The sequence below is a fragment of the Etheostoma cragini genome, chromosome 8 (genome assembly GCF_013103735.1).
Source record: "Etheostoma cragini isolate CJK2018 chromosome 8, CSU_Ecrag_1.0, whole genome shotgun sequence".
NCBI classification, from domain to species: Eukaryota; Metazoa; Chordata; class Actinopteri; order Perciformes; family Percidae; genus Etheostoma; species Etheostoma cragini.
Window position 1 is genome coordinate 2,707,759 of NC_048414.1, and position 20,167 is coordinate 2,727,925.

A 20,167-nucleotide genomic window follows, 5' to 3' on the forward strand; every position below is an offset into this window, starting at 1 on the left:
CGTCGGCCTGGCTCGACCCGGTCTCTCCTCGTCGGCCTGGCTCGACCCAGTCTCTCCTCCTCGGCTTGGCCCGACTCTGTCGCTCCTCCTCCTCGGCCTGGCACGACCCGGTCGCTCCTCCTCGGCCTGGCTCGACCCGGTCGCTCCTCCTCCTCAGCCTGGCTCGACCTAGTCTCTCCTCCTCCTCAGCCTGGCTCGACCCAGTCGCTCCTCCTCAGCCTGGTATGGCCGTCATGAAAGGCACCAAGCCAGGCTGCACAGATTACACTAGGTCAGGCCTCGCTTTATCGGTTATTCTGGAATTATAAATTCTGTTTTTGTGAAACAGCCCCCTGAGCACCTCATCTTGAGAAGGGGTTTCTAGCTTTTAAAGGAGTGTTTATCCATATGGATTTATTACCTCTGTTCCCATTGTCTAAACAAGTTTTCCCCCTTTACGGTGTAATAAACATCTCCGGAGCGTAGAAACGACACATAGAAAGCAGCAACATTGGTCTGTCATATTCTATGCGAGGGGCCTCGGAAAACGTGTAGGTCTTCCTGATGAAATGGAATAATTTTGGCCGACGTTTTCAATGTAGGCTTGTTAATCAGGCCTAACTGGCAGCCTGACAACTGAACGTCACAGGGATGAGCAGGTAGAAATCCACCGTATGTGCATCAGAGGCCGGGGTGCTCATCACTTCCTCCGTTTCCCGCCCCAGTCTTGGGTTTATTAGGGTTTTATTGGACAAATAGCCTGGTGAAAAGCTCCCAGATATTGAGAATGCAGCTGGATGTGGCTTTCTCAGCAGATGGTTGCAGTTGTCGCCAACACGGTATCTGGAAATTATTCTGTCACCGGCCTTGCTGTGAAGTTACATCATTAGTTTTGGACTCCAGCCAAGAATTTCACTTATTTTCCTCACTTAGGTTTTGCTTAGAATGAGTACCTCCCTTTCAAGGTCTCTTAACACAATAATTTGACTCTGTGCTTTCGAACGTTGACTGTTGAACCAGATGCTGTTGGGAGATAAAAAGCTGTCTCACTTTGAGGAATCGGAGATAAGTAGGACTCGCTGTATAGACCGTTTTCACAGCAGACATTTTTACTCATCATTGTAGGAAAAGCACAGCTGAAATTAATAACCTAAACGATGGCTCAATTCCTTAAAGTGATTCCGTTGTCCAATGAAAAGACTAGACAGAGGCAAGACACACACACACACACACACATACACATTACATTGCCGTTTTTTGCTTTTTATAAGTAGACCGGAAAAAGCTTTTAATTGACATAAGGGGAAGCATGCAGTGCTTCTGGCCACTCCCAATTACAGACATCTCTGTTAGCCCCCATGACCGCTACTGACCACATTAGTGCTTAATGACCTAGCTAACTGTAGTTAGACCTTAATAGCTTTGAGGTAGGACGAGACATCTAGCCTAATGTATCGGGCTGCACTTAATGAGACCAGGTAGAAGCTGGGAATGGCACATTTGTCAAATAAGTAACTTTTTTTAATCGTGTGCAAGGTTGGACAAGATGTCAAATCTTTGGTTGTACTGATTTTGTGTATAAGAATAATGAGCTCATCATATACAATACATTAAGATTGTATGTGTGGTGAAGGTAAAATATTTGAAACTTGAAACTTGGCTGCATAATAGCAAGTATCTTCTAAATAGGTATTTTGTTATCCAGTATCATGGCTGTAGGTCTCCAGGTTGATTAGTAGGAGTTGTCTTGCTTGGCCAGACCTTTCTCACAGCGCTGCGGAGGAGGATCTGGCTAATCCACACAGCATCCGGCATGGGAAAGACACGTGCTCTGGTTTATTGGCGTTTCTTTAAACCAATCACAATAGTCATGGGCGGCGCTTACTGGGCGGATCTACGGTACCTCTGCAAAAAAGCCTTGTGACGGAACTTGTTTTGGGTTAACGTGTGTACGTTCAAAAGTTGTTCCAAGTCGTGCAACCAAGAACTCTGATTGGACAGATAGTCAGGCTAGCTGTCGGGATTGACCCTGCAGAGATCTGAGGAGCTGTTAACCATAGTTCTCAGAAATCCAGTTTAAAATGCTAACACAAAGAAAGGGAAAGGTAATGGACGTAAGACCAAAAATGGCGTCATCTGGCCGCATTTCCGACTGCACGAGAGCAATCCTAGAAGTGGAACATCATGGATATAGACTTGATGACGGTCCATAGTTGTTAAAATGTCCAACTTTTTTGGCCAAAGTTAACTATGTTTGAAACTGTTGAATGGTTTTGGAACATTTCAGCCATCCAGTTCCTTCCTTGCTGTGACAGTCACTTCTCTTTCGGAGGCTTCTCTATCGTCGTCCATGGACTTTTCTCAAAAACAAAACCCAAAACTGAAATGTAGGTCCGGGTCTTAAGCATTAGGACCGGCCCTACATAACATCATGGTTTAACTAAAACAAAATCAGGTCAAAGAATCATTTAAGAAACATTTATTTATACATATAGTCATGAAATGAGTATTTAAAAAGTACAAGGGTCCAATACCAAGCCCCAAATTGGAAAGTGAAGTCTTGATTGTATTGAATGATTCTGACATGTTTGTTTCTGACCTGTGTTGCAGAAATGTGAGTTCAACATGGATAACTTGAGCAAGCCAGAGCTGCTCACCCTGCTGAGTATCATGGAGGGAGAGCTGGAGGCCCGCGACCTGGTCATAGAGGCCCTGAGGGTGAGTCCAGACAACACACCAACACCCTCCTGTACTCATTAGCTAATCATAGCCTTTGTCTGGTCAAATCAAACACACTGTCGGAGCAGACTGCCTTTGTGAGAGACTTGAGATGAGACTATGTTGTTATTGTGACCCAGAATTAAATCGGTATCACTCAGTTTAATAAGTGATGAATGGTCACAAATGCTGCTAAATGAATGCGATATCACACAATCTGAGTCGGTGGCTTTTTCCCCAGAAATGTGCAGAACACTTGTGGGATCACGAGGGAAGACTCTGCCCCACGGTTTCTTTCTTTGCTTTGTAATTACCCGCTGATAAGCAGTCTCTCTAATTGCGTTTGTTGAATGGAAGCCCGCTGAGCTACTGGCTAGCACTTCCTGCCAGAAAGGCCAGTGTGATCAAATCCTCGTGTCCACCCGCTACAATCTGCTTAACCATCAATATTAAACAGATCGTTAAAGTCAACGGTTCTGGTTCCTTTGTGATTATTGGAGAAAAAAACAATTAGGACAACGCTGTTTGAGTAAAGTTGTCTACAGTATATTTGCTAGTTGAAACTGAGGTTGAAATGCAAAGTTCTCAGAAATGTCTCTCGTGAACATTGCTAAACAAGAGAAGGATACATGCGGTTTACGTGTTACCTCAGGTTTGCATGCATTTCCTTATTTTTTTGACAATCCTGGTTTTAGTTTCTAAATGTTTTTAACATTTTGATCTGTCTCAGTGGGTTTGAAGGTGATTTGCAGAACATTGCATGTCCTATACCAGACGGTACTCTCAATTCTCAGAACTACAGCAGACACCAATGTTTTGGCACACATTTCTGCACCATCACAGAATCTTTCCAAAATAAAATTAATTGATCTTTACAGAAACTAAGAGAAGCTAAAAGAAGGGGTACTTGGAATGGATAGATATTGGCACTTGAACTTGTTCTAATACCCAAACACATTCCTACTCTTTGATTAGTTTATGTTGCACAAATACCCATAAGGCACTAGATCATTATCCAATATCCTAATTAAATCACTTATTCCCTGACCTCCAAACCTAATAAACTTCTTTGGTTGGGAAATCAGTCAGTAATCTTCCAGCAAACTTGTGAGTTAAATCAGAAACTAAAGCAGACGTGTTGTCTGACGAGCTTCCAGTAGTCGAGCATGTCGGATCAGTGTATGTGGTGTTGGAACCAAACTGTACGAGCTGTACTGAACCACTCTACAGTCTACAGGTGGTTGACCTGCCATGCTATAGCCTACTCAGCGCGGTCTGTTCTGCACTTTATTTAAACAATATGAAATAAGACATAAGACGGAGCAATCCCACAGAAGTGGAACGTCAAGGATATAGACTAAAGTTACTGCGATGTATTTACTGTATATTTATTATACCGCCCGCTCTGTAAATAGCAGAGCAATGAAGGTTGGGACGTGTTTTGAAAGGGGCGATGTATTGATATGCCGTTACTAAACACTGATGCTGCACAGATGACTTTGTGGCGTCCCGGAGAACCCGTCTCACCTCAACAGTTGGAGGTTATTTATGAACAAACGCTTGCCTCTCTCTCTCTCTCTCTCTCTCTCTCTCTTTCTCGCCAGCTCTCTCTCCTCAGCTCTCTATTTAGGTCAGAATTGGCGCCTAAGTTTATCCACGCTCCACTTTAAGCTCGTCCGTGCAGCCATTTTTAATAAGCTGTTCATGTGCGGCTCATTCACAAGGCTTGGACTCCAGGCAAGAAGAGAGCGGTTCAGTTTTAAGTTTGATGGTGATTCCCCAGAACTATAAACATATCCTCGATGACCTTTTAGTTGCATAGCAGCTTTCTGTAGCTGGTGTTATTTTGCTGTTGGCAAGCTGTTCCGCTTAAAGAAATGATGTTCAGTTTTTTTATGATATTAGGTCTATTGTTTGGCTTTGAAGTCCTCCACCTTGCTTGTATTGAACAGCACAAAGAGTCTTTACCTCCCTCCACATCGAAGCCTCAGCTTTAGTCAGTCATTTGAATCTTTTCTATTTTCCTTCAACTGTCTTCTACCTCTTTATCTGTCCTGTTTTGTCTATCATTTTTTTGCTGCCTCCCTTTCTTTAAATTTAGGACGGTCTGTGCCCCAGTGTCACCTCATCTCTGTCTCTTTGTGTTTCTGGTATTGGTTGCTTTTGTGTTTCACCCTCACCGCGACTTCACCCATGTTTTCGGCCGGCATAGAGAATCCCCGCCGGCCCCCATCTCCCCTGTGGATGGATATCCTATCCAGGTTGAATGAAATAAGCCTCCCTTCTGCCGCCCTGACGGCTCTCGTAAAACACAATGAGCATGTTTGTTCTGTTGCTGATAAGCTCCATGAAAGAGAGAGAGAGAGAGAGAGAGAGAGACACACACACACACACAGGGGAGCGAGAGGGAACGAAGAAGGGAGAGAGAAATAAAAAAAAGACGATTAAGAAAGATTGAGTGAGAAGTCCAGATCGTCGGTTTGAATCGGAGCAAAGGCGATGGATAGCGGATGAGATGCATAAGGAGAGACTGAGAAATGGAGCCCTGATATTGTCTTTGACAAAGCAGGACAGTGTGACAGAGCGGATTAAGCCAACTCGCCCCCCCCCCCCTATTCACTCGCTTTCCAGTTCTCTATCCAAATCCTCGTGAACAGACAGAAGAAAAGCATCATCTGGCTACGAGCTGCAGGGCTATCGATATCACAGTACAAATTAGGCTAACCAGTGTTATTAGTCAGCCTTTCCAGAGCACCTTGCAGTGGCAAAGTTACACACTGCTGCAGAGGAAAGTGGACCCCCAGTCCTGGCAGTTAGTGCAGCTCCTCTTATCTACATAGAAAACACTAGCTACAGCCCACCGTGCCACTTTACTGCTCCCACACCAAAAGCTTGGACCAAACTTCCACAGCTTGGCACAACTTTGATTGTTTGTACCATTTGGGTATTATTAAGAGGCTTTGGAGCGGCAGATTAATTAGCGTGTGGCTAAAGCTGGCTGAGCTGCCGTATCAGGTTTCATCCTGGAGAAAAAGAAAAGAGGCTGTTGGCAGATTAGCCAAACGACAGCTCACATGACATATCACATGATTAGCGTGGCTGGCGGCTACACACCTCGCCCATTCTTCTGTGCCAAGAGCTGTTCAGGGGGCATTTGGAGACTGCGTCTTTACACGATCCTCGGAGTAGGAAGCAAGAGGTTTTTTTCTTTGTTTTGACAAGACACAGGTGTAAGGTGCATTTCCAAAGTGATAATAGCTTTTTCCACTATTTTACAGACGGTAGATTGTAGAGTAACTGCTGAGTAGCCAGAACCTAAACAAAGAAATGTTGTTGTACAGAGAATAAAAGTAGAAAATATCAAGGAGATTAAAGCCCTTTTTAATGTCCTTGATATTTCAAAGACCCTCTGCCATTCCCTCGCTGACAAGAAGTAAAAGTTAATAGAAAATGGAAAGAATGTGGCCACCAGTGACAAGGAGGTGGTAGTTTATTATAGGGCTACACAAGATATCATTTATCTTTGTTTCGTTTTTATTTCACACGTCGTCAATGTATATTAAAACACAATCATCATCGCAAAATCAACTGGCTCAATCAACACAGCACGAAAGGCTGCGAGACATCGCGAAAGACGCTCACAGTATTTTGTTTGTGAGTTGAGAGTATCCATAGAAAACTGCACTTTAAATGTAACCGCTTCTTTTTGTAGTGCTGCCTTTTATATTCAATTCAGTGTTCGGTTTATTATATAAAAGAATTTTGGAAATGCTTTTCTTTCATTTGTTTTAAATTCAACAAGCATTTCCTTGCTCTTTAGCAGACTACTCAAAGTAGCAGAAATGCAGAACTAAGCACATTTATATTTTAAATAATGCAAATGCATATTTTCCTCATATCACGCAGCCCTAGTTATGAGCACTAGAAGAGGTGAATGCTTTTTTCCTCCGGTTTGCTCTCCTGAGAGACGTTTGTCCTTTACCTCCACTCACAGCTTTGTCCTCGCTGGGCAGGTAGGTTAGTTGTCTGACCCGGCATGTTTAAAATGGGAGAGCTTTGAGATTTAACCTTATAGACTGTGTGCAGAACCCCAAAAAATTAGCCAAATAAGCTAAAAGATACTTAAAGGTGCATAGCACTGCAGAGTTTGTTGTTAATTCCCATCGATTAAATGTTAAAATTAAATAATGGTGCGTAATGCGGGTATAACAGGCAATTAGTTGGAATATAAATCAATAGAGCCCGACTGATATATCTAGGGGACAATATACGGCCGATATTAGGTATTTCCCGATATATCGATATCGGCATTTAAAATGGCCGATTTCACATTAAAAAAATTATATTTTTTAAAATATTCATTCATCAGAATCATTTATAATGACAAATGATTCTGATAGATGAATATTTGAAATAAAAACGGACTGTCGACCATGTTATGAGCGTTGGTGTTGCATAGTCTGTCCACCAGAGGGCGCTCTACAACGTCCCTGTTGGCAACATTTATTCTTTTTTGTGTTAATGTGTTTTAGTTCAACGGACTTTAATTTTAATATCTTAAGTTGGTATTTTATACATTTTATTTATCAGAACTTTAATATTTTTTGATGTTCCTCTATTCTGTTGTGACACTTAAACAATTTGTTTTATTTTAGTGAGAACTCCAAATAACTAACGTGAGGGAAATCTGTTTGTTTTGAAACGCGTTTCTGGATAAAAAACATATGTATCAGATTTTTAAATAACAAAATATTCTAATTGGCATCGGCCTTAAAAATCCTTTATCTGTTGGCTCTATAAATCAATAATGTAGTTCATCAGAACAGAAAAGCCACTGACGTCACCAGGTCAGTCTTTTGTTTTTGTCTTTCTTCCAAAGTGTCCTAAAAGTCCAACACACGCTGTACTCAACGACATCCCGGACAGTTGGGACAGTTTGTCAGCCAGTTGAACTGTTAGGCCGTCTTGTTCTCTGAGCCTTGGTCTCAGTGGGAGAGTACAGACGGAGATGTCCAGATTGGACGTTCTGGGCTTTTGTGAGAAGAACTCGGTTGGTAGGATTTCAGTGGCGAGGAGTGATCGGTGGACGGCTGAAATGGTCCCAGCCGGGGAAACTGTCTGCAGACGTGGAATACAGTGCGTTCACATAAAGACACATTCCTCTCCCTGAGCTTGATGCTTTGACTTGAGCACAACATTTTCACACACGGGGCATGCCTCTGCCTATTTACTGCTGCACGATGGAGTTAATTTCCCAAGTGATGTTTGCACGCAGAACACAACACATGCCCCGAGCCATCAGGCTTTCTCCAGCGTCATGTTATCTCCGACCATCTAGCTATTTCAGGCATGCCCTGTTGCTGGGCTTTTCCAACTCTCCCTCCTTCTCACACACACACACACACACACACACACACACACACACACACACACACTCAGCAATGTCTGTCTTCTGTATCTCTGTTCATCTCCTTTTTGTTCCCGTAAATCTCTGTTTATTCCTATCTATGTGGGCAGACAGTATGGCAGCTCATTACTCACCATTACTGTCTCTCTCACAGTCTCTCTCCTTCCAAATAAATCTTTGAATTTCTCTCCTTCTCTTGCGGTACCTCTCCGTTTTTCTCTGCGGTTGCACAGCTAATCCGATATATATGAAGAAAATCACAGTCACGCTCCCGGAGCCACACAAGTTAGATAAGGGATGCTTTAGAAAAGCTTCTCCCCAACAACTTCAATCATGTTCTTAACATTCTGTGACCCTACAAATCAAGAGAAATAATCTTTCCTTTTTCCTCAATACTAAGAATACTGCGTGATATTATCTTGAGCCCCACCTGACCCATTTTTTTTGAAGGTTTTGTAGATATTGAAAATGAAATTGGGACGAGAAAGCCCTTCAACCAAGAAAAGTCTTTTCTTTCTGTCTGCACCCTGTCATTGTGTGTTGGCATGATTGTCAACAACTATAGCAAAGGCAGTTTGTCAAGCAAATGCGGATCTTTCACACAAAATTGGAACAATTTGTTTGGAGACCCGACACACAGAGCACATAGTTAGCAATATCTGCGATGTCTTATTATGCAAATGTCATGCACAAATATTTTAAATTCATAAGAGCGTGAAAGACGACCCTTTGTCTGTCTTATTCCTCTCCCCTGCACAATCCAAAACCAGATGTACACTTCTTGGGTTAACCCTCTCACCAGATACAGAGGCTACACACACACCAATCAGCATCCGGCTCTGATTGCTCGGCTGCCTAGCAACCAGAACCCCCCCAACCCGGACCCTTCTTCACAAGCTCCCAGGCTCGTGTTTCACTGACATGACTCTTAGGAATGAGAGTAAAAAAGACTCGGCCAATTCCCCCCCCCCCCCTTACACCCCCCATTTCAGGGAAAGTGGCACGACCTGTGCTGACGTCTCCAGAGTGCCTGTTTCTTATGACAGTCTTTCTTCTTCTCTTCTTTTTTTTTTGGTGGGCTGGTTTTTGTGCTGTCAGTCAACGCAGAAGAAGGGACCACTCCCGGGGGGGGGGGGGTTTGGACTGTCTCACAGTTGAAAGAGCATGTCTGAGTGTTTGTGTGCATGTATAATGCATGAAGAACTGCAACTAAGGATTTTCTTTTTCCAATAAATCGGTCAGTTATTATCTGATAAATTTGATGAATAGTCTTTTTTTTAAAGCTTTTAAATCTTTAGTTTGCCTCTTCAAATTACAATTCCCATTCCTATTTGGATTTTCTTTGCTTGAGTAAGGTTTTAAATGATTGAATAAATCAAAATAGTACAATATATTTTTGTGTTTGTAATTGTTAACGCACCGAGGTCGCGTTCTGACAACAACATTGAAGTTGAACCTGGATTATTTTTGAAAGATACCATTATTGTCTGATAAGTAGGGCTGGCCGACTTGGCCAAAATCTTTTCTCCCAATGTAGGTCATTTCATATCTCCATGACAATATACAACACGATATAGCTGGTATGTAAAATGTCAATTCAATGAACTTGTCCATATGAAATGAACACACGGTAAAGCCTATTTATGTAAACTCCTGTGTAAATGAAATACTTGACAAATGAAAAGTACTCAGTACCTCCTCACTTTAGTAAAACATTAGTGCAAAATGAACGGGACGTGCAAGGACTGAACAACACGTGTTGTCCAAATGACGTAACTATTGTCCTTATGCAGTCTGACTGCTGGTTTTTCAACATTGAGATAGAAACGATATGGAAAAAATAGATGATAATTCATTGTTTTGGCAATTTTAAATGTTGTTGTATCACCCAGCCCTATTCAAGAGTCATGAGTCGGTTACTCAAACTGCACTTACTTAAACGAACTTTGCTGTCTCAACATGCTCCAACAACAAAGCCTCTTGCATTTTTTTTGACGTTGTTTTCTGTTTTGAGAGCGGCCAGCTAGGGTGTGTCATAGAAAAGTCAAAAATCTGGGAGAAAAGCTTTATGAAGAAGTCTTTATTCAGTCAGTTGTAGAGGGATTCTCGACTCTAATGAATGAACACATGAACTTTTATTTATAATTACAACTAGAACTGGGCAATATATCGATATTTTATCAATATCGTAATGAGACTAGATGTTGTCTTAGATTTTGGATATTGTAATGGCATAAGTTTAGTCTTTTCCTGGTTTTACAGTCTGCATTACAGTAAAGTGATGTCTTTTAATGAATTTATTATATATCCACATTAGTGATGAACTCTCATTGTGTTAAACACTTCTGGAAAAAAGTTCTGAAGGCACCAATGGTCAACACTACAGTACTGTTGTGATATTGATATCGACGTATTTGTAAAAAATATTCTCCATATCGCCCAGCCCTAATTACAAAGATTAATTCTTAATTTTACCTTTTTATGGGACCACATCTTATGGCATGATATTGTATATGTGCTCATTGTATTTATATTTCAATACCATTATGTATTGGATGTAATTCTGAGCGGTGCGGTTGAAACTGGACGGCATTTCCAACCATTAGTATGCCTGACTGAGTAAATGCTTTTAAATAAGTCGCCCTTTCTCCTCGCTCTGTGTAACCTCGCCTGCAGAACATTCATTTCCTGTGATTCATTTTTTCACCTTAACGATTACCTTGAGGTTCTTTAAGACTTCTTCTAAGAGTTCTTTTTGTGCTTGTTGGACTAAATGTACATATTTAAGCATCATTCTGTGTACTTGGAAGTCCTATTTTTGTGTATTTGTGTCCGTGCGATGTGTGTTTACAGTGTGTGTCCTGTGCATGCTAAGGCTCTTCACTGTGAAACCAAGCGATTGGTGAAGTGCTCAGGAAGTAGGTCATAGCAACCAGCTCTCTCTCTCTCTCTCTCTCTCTCTCTCTCTCTCTCTCTCTCTCTCTCTCTCTCTCTCTCTCTCTCTCTCTCTCTCTCTCTCTCTCTCTCTCTCTCTGTGACTGTATGTAACCCCCATCCTCTCCTCTCCCCTCCACATAGGCCTATATTTCACTCTTCGGCCTCCCTTTTCTCCCCTCATTCTTTACATAATTATAGAACACGTGGTGGAGGCTTTTATCTTAAGTGCCTCACAGTGCTGAGAGTGCGGACGTCTATAACATGGTTGGCCCCAGTGGGAATCAAACCCCCAACCCCGGAAATGATCTCACTACCACAGTATCCACCTCCAACCCATGCAGTCAGTGTTGTGGCGAAGTCGAGCGCGGTGTATTTGACGGAGAATTATTGGTTTAGCGTGCCGAGGTGCTTAATTACTCTATTAATATCAGTATTGCTTAAAGGGTACTGGTAATGTCATTTTTTTTAAACAACACCCAGCCCAACTGTTTTTTAAATATATTTAATAATGGAATTATCATATAATCAATATTGTGCTTTTTTTATTTATTTATTATTTAGTCTGCTTAGCTCTGTGTTCCCGCTTTGAACATTTCTTTTCTTTCTTTTATATAAGTTTTTTATAAGTGTCAAAATCCCCACTCTTCCACTTTTCCTTCTCGGCCTCTTTCACCCTCCGTTTCTCTCTCGCTCTCTCTCTGGGTCTCTCGGTCTGTTGATTTGATGACATGGCTGCTGTTAGATGTGGGCTGACAGCATTACGAACACACACTTGCACACACAACTTGCACTCAAACACACTCCATGTGATAAGGAATGAAATGAGAGTCTGTGTTACAAACACAGAAATGGTTCACTCTGCTTGTCTTACCTGATCCTGGATGGAGAGATTATTGGAGCAAAACGTTTGTGTGTGTGTGTGTGTGTGTGTGTGTGTGTGTGTGTGTGTGTGTGTGACACAGGTGGTAATTAACATACATACATACAGAGAGTTCCAGTAGAAGATAACCACATGATGAATACAGATGTTGGAGGTTCTAATTACCTCGCTGATCTTTCCCACAATGTTGCAACATGCAGTGCATTCTCATGAACTAGTTGAATGATATTGTATGAAAATGTTTGCACAACAATTTGTATACATTCCTACGAAATTACGGCAAGCGCCAGACGACCGTTAGGCCCCGGGTGCGTTTACGCGGCCATTGCATTTAACTTTAGCCAACAAAGGTGACTGTCATGCGGCGACGGCAATTTTAATTTTTTAGATTTAGACAAACACCGTTTTCATGGGTGAAAGTCTTATGTTTTCTCCTTAACTTCTTCAGGACTCAAACTCCACTCGCTCGCTTGAAAGCCCTGTGTATTGTGTTTTATGTCATGATGTCCTCAAACAAAGAAGCCCAAAACCCACTTGCTGCAGTTTCACAAATGTGGGTCACTGGATCCACATCCCTATCCTGACCACAACCTAATTTGCACTTACTGTATTCTGACTCTTCACCACGTCTCAGCAATGTTAAAGATTGCCTATTTTATGCTTATTTTGTCATCACCATACTGCTTTCACATACCCATCGACTTACTTACACCTCACTTTGCGCTGTCTTGAAGTGCCTACTTAATCCGTACCTTTGTAGCCTATTGTATTCTGTTTTCTTGTTCTATGTTGAATGTGAAACTACATGTCACGCTTTTCTTGGCCAGGTCACCGTTGCAAATGAGAACCTGTTGCAATAAAGGTTAAATTAAAAACATAAACATGTCAATCAAACTGGGCATTATTGTCTTTGAAAGGGTAGACTTGATGGCTGAGCTGTCGTATTGGATTGCATTAGATTTTGCATGTCCACCCAATAAAGTGCGTGTCCTCATATTGCTCGACCCCTGCAGATGCTATTTCAGTTAACTGGCATTTTGTTTAGCTACTGTACATGTGTGCGTGCGTGTGTTTTTAATAGTGTGGGTGTTCAGCTGGAGCAGAATGAGAGCAGCAGCTGTGAGTGGCCGACTTCAGGTTACCAGCGAGAGCGAGACAACAGAGGAGCACTAAAAATATGAGCAACCCTGTTTAATTTTTTTCTCTCCATCTTTTCAGCACTTCTTTATCTCTCTACATGAATAACAGCAATTGTGGTTATGTGTTCGGCCTGTTAACCTGCCTTTACTCTCCTGCTGCTATAGCCGGAGGCCGCCGAGAGGAGCGTGGGAGTTTTCCAGCTGCAACAGGAGGACGAGACGCTCAGGCAGAACACAGCTATAAAACTTAAGTGCTATTAGCTATTGTGGAAATGAGAAAAGAGGCATTCGGCACATAATCACAAAACAAGATCCCCGCTATGACACCACGTTTGTAGCAGTGTCATCAGTAGAAATGTTGACGATGACATTTACTGTTTTCATTTAAAATAGCATGGTTATCACAGTGGATACAACGCTGTGGGATGTTGTGTGTTTAATCCTTCCCAGCTTCACCAGAGTCTCCTGAAGTTGCGTGCGTTTCGTGAAGTTGTAATCAGGGCGGGAGGAGGAGATGAAAGCGTGCAGGACATTTATCAGCCCTCTAACCACCAATTTCCACCGGTCGGCTCCACCGTCCGTCCACCAGGTCCCCCGGGTCGGGATTTGTTGCCTAACAGCCGCGGCCATGACTGACAGCTAAAGTCTCGAGGACCCTCGAGCTCTCGCAAATTTATGTAGAATAGAACCACAAAGACAACAGCTTGTTTCCATCCAGAGGAGTGGAGAGGAAACAACTCTGGGCTGTGTTTTCAAGCTGTAGTGCAGGGAGATATGATCCGCCGTGAGCACGCAATAGTAACCGGATGTTTTATTTTGTTTCTGTGCTCCACTTCCTGTCTCGGACTATCTGCCATGTGCTGTGCAGCTCTCCGGTGTCCGGCAAATATAGCAGCTCTGCGTATCTGCCCCGGACTCCCGGAGCTGGGACGGAGTCGCAACGCAGCCGTTCAAATGAGGATGCAACATCCTCTCTTATGCAGGGACTCAGAAAGGTTTATGGCAGATTTAACATTGCCAACACTGGCAATGCAGTGCCATTTACACCATGTTTTTCTGGTTACAAAAAAATCTATTTGCTAACAATGTAAGCTTTTTTTTCTTTTTGAACTGTTTACTTTACAAGTATACCATTCCGACTACAAACTCGGCACATTACAATAAAAAAACGGAATATTAAATTACACAGGGTAAATTAAAACAAATAAAAAATAATAGTACAAAAATAAAAATAAAAAACCTAAATGCGACCCCCCAGCCCACCCACCCACCAACTCCCTAAAATGTAAGCCTCTTTTTATGCAAACCTTGAATCATTCCACAATGATTTTGTTAAATTAAGTATTGGTAAAGTCTTAAACGGTCCACACTAGAGTTGTGTTGAAGGTAGACTTCAGGGTGTCTCAGCAACCAGCCGGTATCAAACAGGTTAATATGTTGAGGCTCATCCCTGCTGAAGTACCCTTGACCTAAACAAACTGAACCACCCACCCACTCTCAGTGCAGTCTAACAACTCAGCTGTCTGTGTGTGTGTGTGTGTGTGTGTGTGTGTGTGTGTGTGTGTGTGTGTGTGATGGCGGTGAGTCTTTAACATGTGTGAAATGATGGGAGGAGGTGTGTGAGTGGAAGAGACGCTCTCATCTAAATGTCAAGGAACTGCTCCGAGTCATTACAAAATGGAGGCCGAGATGTCAATGGTGTGGGATTTTGGGCTGAAGCCGAGTGATCACAGGATGTTAGAAAGACGGCACCAAGTAAGCTTTTCAGCCATGCATGGCAGTGGTAATGTCTCCGTCGGTCGGTTGGTTGGTTAGTCCACCGTGTTGTTTCAGGCTAAACGTTTTCAGCCGCTACAGATGGATTGTCATGACATTTTGAACGGACATTCATTTTCCCCAGAGGATGAACCCTGCTGACTTTGGTGATCCCCTGATTTTTCCTATAGCAACTTCATCAGGTCTAAGAAAATATTTGACTTGTCCAATACTTCAAATTATTGACACCAGTCTCAGCTGTGCTTTGTCTCTACTGTACTGCTAATTAGCAAATACAAGTATACCTTCTTTGCACAAGACCAGCTGCATCTACATCAGCATGTCGGAGCCTCACAGAGCCGCCACACTGACTGTAGACTGTAAGTCTTGTTGAATGACAAGTGCAGATATTGAACAATCCTTCACGTCATTTTAGTATTTGATCCAATACCAACATTTATTATAGCAACATCAAATACACCAGATTTGGTATATTACCCCAAATATGAAATCTCTTAAAATGCCAATATTTGTCAGAGACCAGCCAAATTTCTAATTTGTTAAAGCACATGCAAAATATAGTTTTACAATCCACAAATCTGGTACTTCACCCCAAAAATGTATTGTCATGCCAAAATTGATATGCTAAACAGGCCAAATTTGCAATAGCCGCTACGACATAGGGCAAGCAATAGAGCTGCTGTTTGCAGCTAAAAGAAGTTACTACCATTCCCATATTTGTCACATAGGGCCCCTAAAATGTGGTGTAGCTCCTTAGTTACAATCCATAGATTCATTATAGCAACCCTCAAATCTCACGCACTAGCCTCCCATTTGGTAGAGTGACCTAAAGTTCCTCCAGTATTGGGCACAGTTAAAGAGCCGCCAGTCAGAGGGGAAACAAATAAATGTTGGAAGTTTATAGCTTATTCACCGTTGTTTTTAAGCATCAACCCGTGATGTTCCTGAGTGCTGGTGGTTTTAGTTGAGTCAGTGTGGGAATGAGGGCCTCTACCTCTTCTGTTTCAGCCATTAATCGATTACACCTCCCTCCAGTACGACTCACTCTCCCCCTATTGGCTTCACCGTAATGCATTGCAGCGAAAGCAATTAACTTTACAAGCATTCAGCAGCTACTACAGCGCTCCATCTGCGTTTTTTTTTTTTTTTTTTGCTCTCTTATACGCCATTCCCTCTCCAAGGCAACGGCAATAACAAACACCCCCCCCTCTGTCTCCACTTTAATGTTCTTCACGGTGTGATCTTCATGCTATTCTGTTTGGGGTGAAGCAGAGTGCTCGGCCTGGGGGGGGGGCTGGATGTGGTGACGGATGTGGGTGAAGAAAGCGCTGTCGAGGGGGTCGGGAGTTCTGCTTCAACACAGCTACTGCTTTGTCTAGGCGTGGAGTTCCTGAGACACACTGGCTGCTCTGTTCTCGCCTCGACCGCGATTTCTGGTCAGATCAGCAGAAAACAAGGTGTCTGTGTGGGGAGAAAATGGACTCTTACATGTTGGTTGCTTTTTATCCTGAGGCGTTTAGTATCTGACATTAGAGACGGGGGACATCGGGTCACACCTGACCGGGGTTTTGTTTCTGTAGAGTACTCAGAATAAATTACACACACACAAAAGCAAACAAATTAAGTGATTTTACTGTTCTGTAAGTGCAGATGTTGTTGCCATGTCTATGTGAGAATCAAACTCTTAAATGTGGAACGTTTTTAATGCATTTCTTTATCCATTCATCTGTACACTTTTTACAATTTAAATGTTATAGAAGTAGAGATGACCACGGTGTGACGAATACTTTGGCAAAATCAAGTGGGCGCTGTATACGCATGTACTGTAAAGTAATGCTTTTCACATGCTAGATAATCACACGTATCCCCATCTAACAAATAGCATTAAAGGTCGCATACAGGAGGTAACCATAAAAGAGAGGTGAGAGAAGTGTGGTTACCATCAATGTTAACTACGGATGCAACTAGTCCTTCTCATGCTGTTATTTTTTCAATCAATCACCTCAAAGATAATTCAGAAGAAGATATGAAACGAAGAAAAGCAGCAATGCTTCATTTAAAAAAAGAAAAAAGAAGCTGGAATCAGTGAGTGTTGGACTCTTTGCTTGCTACTTAACTTAAAGGTGCTATAAGCGATGTTGGGTGACGTTACTACTTGTTGACGTTCAAAGTATTTAAGTAACAAAATGAGACTAGCTCGCCCCTCCCTCATCCCGTCCCCTCCCCCTCCATTCTGTGCGTCTGCGCACTAACCCCCCCCCAACCCCCACCCCCAAATCCTTCTTGTCTGTCATTGGCTGGAAAACTTTGTGTATGCTTCGTGGTGCAGGTGGGCACAGTTTGTTGCTGTTTGTAGACCCTGGGCTGTCTACAGAGTCCACGTTTGTTTACAGTGTCTTCTGGGGACAGGCAGCTAGCAGATAGCGTGGAGATGTTTGCTGTATGTGACAGCAAGTGTTGTAGCCTGAATCACGCGGGACATCGCTTAGAGCACCTTTTAAAACCGATGCATTAGTTTGGAAAAGATGGCCATTTAGTGTCTGTCTCTCCGAGGCTCTGCTCGTTGGGCTGTTACCGCAACATCTCACCTCTGTGGCTTGATGCAAGTCAACTTATACCGTAAGTCTGTTGCAATAGCGACAGTACTCGTAATATGTCAGCAGCTCTAAACAATCTGCTACGTTGATTTTTATGGGACTACTTAATAAGGCGACCTGAGCCTGTACGGTGTGAGCAGCCACATCATGCTTACTGCATGTTCTACCGGGCGATTCTGAGAGCATCATCGGATATGGAATCCCAGCGTGGTTTGGAAACTAAACAGTGCTGCTGAAAACTAGGCTGGTCAGCACACACAAGACAGCTATATTAGGATAATAGGGAGGAAAGAGTACAAGTCAATACAGAGCCTGTACGTGCAATCTGTCAGAAAACAAGCGCAAAAAACACTGCAGACTCTTGGCACAACAGAGGGAAAAGTGCAATAAATCCACCGGCACTTTAATTATTAGTCACCTTTATAAGATGTCATGTCGTCTGTACAGTCATACTGTATATGTCCTTCCTTGATGTCCTAAGACTTCTCTTAATCTTATGCTCCTGTTTGTTTTAATGTCTATTTTAGAATGTGTGTTTTCTGTTACGTGTTTGTGTTATGAAGCAACAGATTGTCGCACTATGGCCAAGACAAACAGTCCCTTGGGGACAATAAAGTGTATTCTACTAAATTATATTCTATACATTTTATTTCTACAACACCTGTGTAGAAATACACAAGGGGTTGTAGACACCTGTGTATTTTGTGCGTTGGTTCTCATCCTGGTGCAACTGAGGTCTGACTCTACACTGTATGCAGACTTTAATTCCATCCAGTTCATTTCACTAATTAGTTTGTCCTCCCTGGATGAAGACTTGCTAATCAGCAGAATCCGCCACGGTGGTGGCTTGTTCGAGTAAAACATGCTGACTCCTGGGCCTTAATGGCAACGGGGGCAGAAAGTAACAGTTTCAGAGAGTGCCAGGTCTTCTCTGTACGACAGATTAGAGGGGCGTCCCTGCTGCTTCGGCCCTGCCGGTGTGCCAGCGACCCTCTAGTTTCACACCAGAGCCGGCTCTCGCCTCGCCAACCGGCTGCGTGGCCGGACTGGACGGTGCCAAAGCTGGCTTGGATGCTCAGGTCCCGGCAGAGGAGGTAGAAAACTCCAGCCTGCAGAAATAAGGATTCTGATAAACCATTATAGGCATACTACTTCATCCCATCAACACTTTTAGTTCAAACTACAAAATGAAAACTCATAATATCCTGTTAGATTCAAACAATTTGACCTTGGGATGAGATCAACCCTACATACTAAAATGTATAAATAGACTTTAAGATGCTTGGCAGGACAAAGGGCAGAAATTGCACATTATGGGTGGCTGTTAAGGGTCCAAAGTCACCTCAGGAGCTTTTTGTTTACATTGTCTAAGACAAAATTGTCTGTTAAAGGTGCTCTAAGCGATGTTGGGTGATGTTACTTCTCGTTGACGTTCAAAGTAGTTTCGAACAAAACAAGACTAGCTCGCCCCTCCCGCCGCATGGGTCTTTTTCCCTGTTTATTTCAGAGGAACAGGGGATAGACCGGAAAGGTGGGAGAGATGGCGCGCAGCAAAGGCTCCTAAGGACTCAGACCTCATACGGGGCACACGCTCTTACTGGGTGTTCTACAGGTCGCTCTGAATGTCTTAGTCAGAAAGAACTAAGTTTACTGATGTCACTGTTGGCTCTGGGGAATTTACATGACATTTTGCACAGTTTCTGACATCCCGAAGACTAATTGCCTAATTGAAAACAATCGACAGATGAAGAACTTTTCTTACAGCCATACACCAAATGCCCTGTATGATGTCCATTCAAAGCAGTTCCAGTATTAAACATAAACCCAGATTTAATCAAATTGGTTTCCAAGTTTATTGTTTTCCATGAAGCGGAATACTGGAGAAGGCATTAAAAACAGTTAATGGTCAAAGCCAACGCCTTTTTACTGCTGCGTTTACACCACGAGCCTTCATGGTCGGGCTTGGGTTCATTCTGCCCTTCCCAGGCTGTATTAATTCAGCTCTGTGAGATGTTGTGTTTAACAGTGCCAGGAGGCACCACGTCATTACCGCGTGGTCTCTTTATGGGACGGCCTGGCATGTACATTAGAGGTTTTTTTTTTTTTTTTTTTTTTAGGAAGGGAGGAAGCATTAGAAAGGGTTTCGGGGGTGATTGGAGTTTAGGCTTGGCGGATTTTGAGACAACATGGGGAATCTTCTGTCTGTGTAGTTTAATATTAATATTGTTCTGAGGACCAATTGTGGGCCTAACCTGCAATGTGGAGACCTTTTGTTTTGTGAATATAGTAATTAAAGCATATGCTGCGAAGGGTACCTGCGGGGTCTTAAAAGAATTTAATATCTGGGCGCCCGGATACCTCAGTTGGTAGAGCGGGCGCCCATATATAGAGCCGGGTTTGCCTGTGGCCCTTTGCTGCATTCAGTCATTTCCCCCCCCCCTCTCTCCCCTTTCATGTATTCAACTGTCCTGTCAATAAAGTTCCCCAAAAACATTTAATAACTATTACATTTAATATTCTAAAAAATAAGACTGGAAGTATTGAATTTTTGTTTACAAAGTGGTACATTTCATCTACACAGTTTTTTTTGTTGTTTGTAGATTTAAATAATTACCGTAATGTCATAACTAAATATTTTGTGTGTGTGTGTGTGTGTGTGTGTGTGTGTGTGTGTGTGTGTGTGTGTGTGTGTGTGTGTGTGTGTGTGTGTGTGTGTGTGTGTGTGTGTGTGTGT

General features: G+C 42.7%; 1 protein-coding gene across 2 annotated transcripts in view; it reads left to right on the forward strand.

Moving 5' to 3' along the window:
- The window catches only part of cttnbp2 (cortactin binding protein 2), an 88,637-nt gene that overhangs the window by 7,437 nt on the left and 61,033 nt on the right, over window positions 1-20,167 (forward strand). For both annotated transcript variants that reach the window (XM_034878878.1, XM_034878879.1), the window contains exon 2: window positions 2,590-2,697. In XM_034878878.1, coding sequence (XP_034734769.1) covers window positions 2,590-2,697 — 108 coding nt within the window. The remainder of the gene's footprint in view (window positions 1-2,589; window positions 2,698-20,167) is intronic.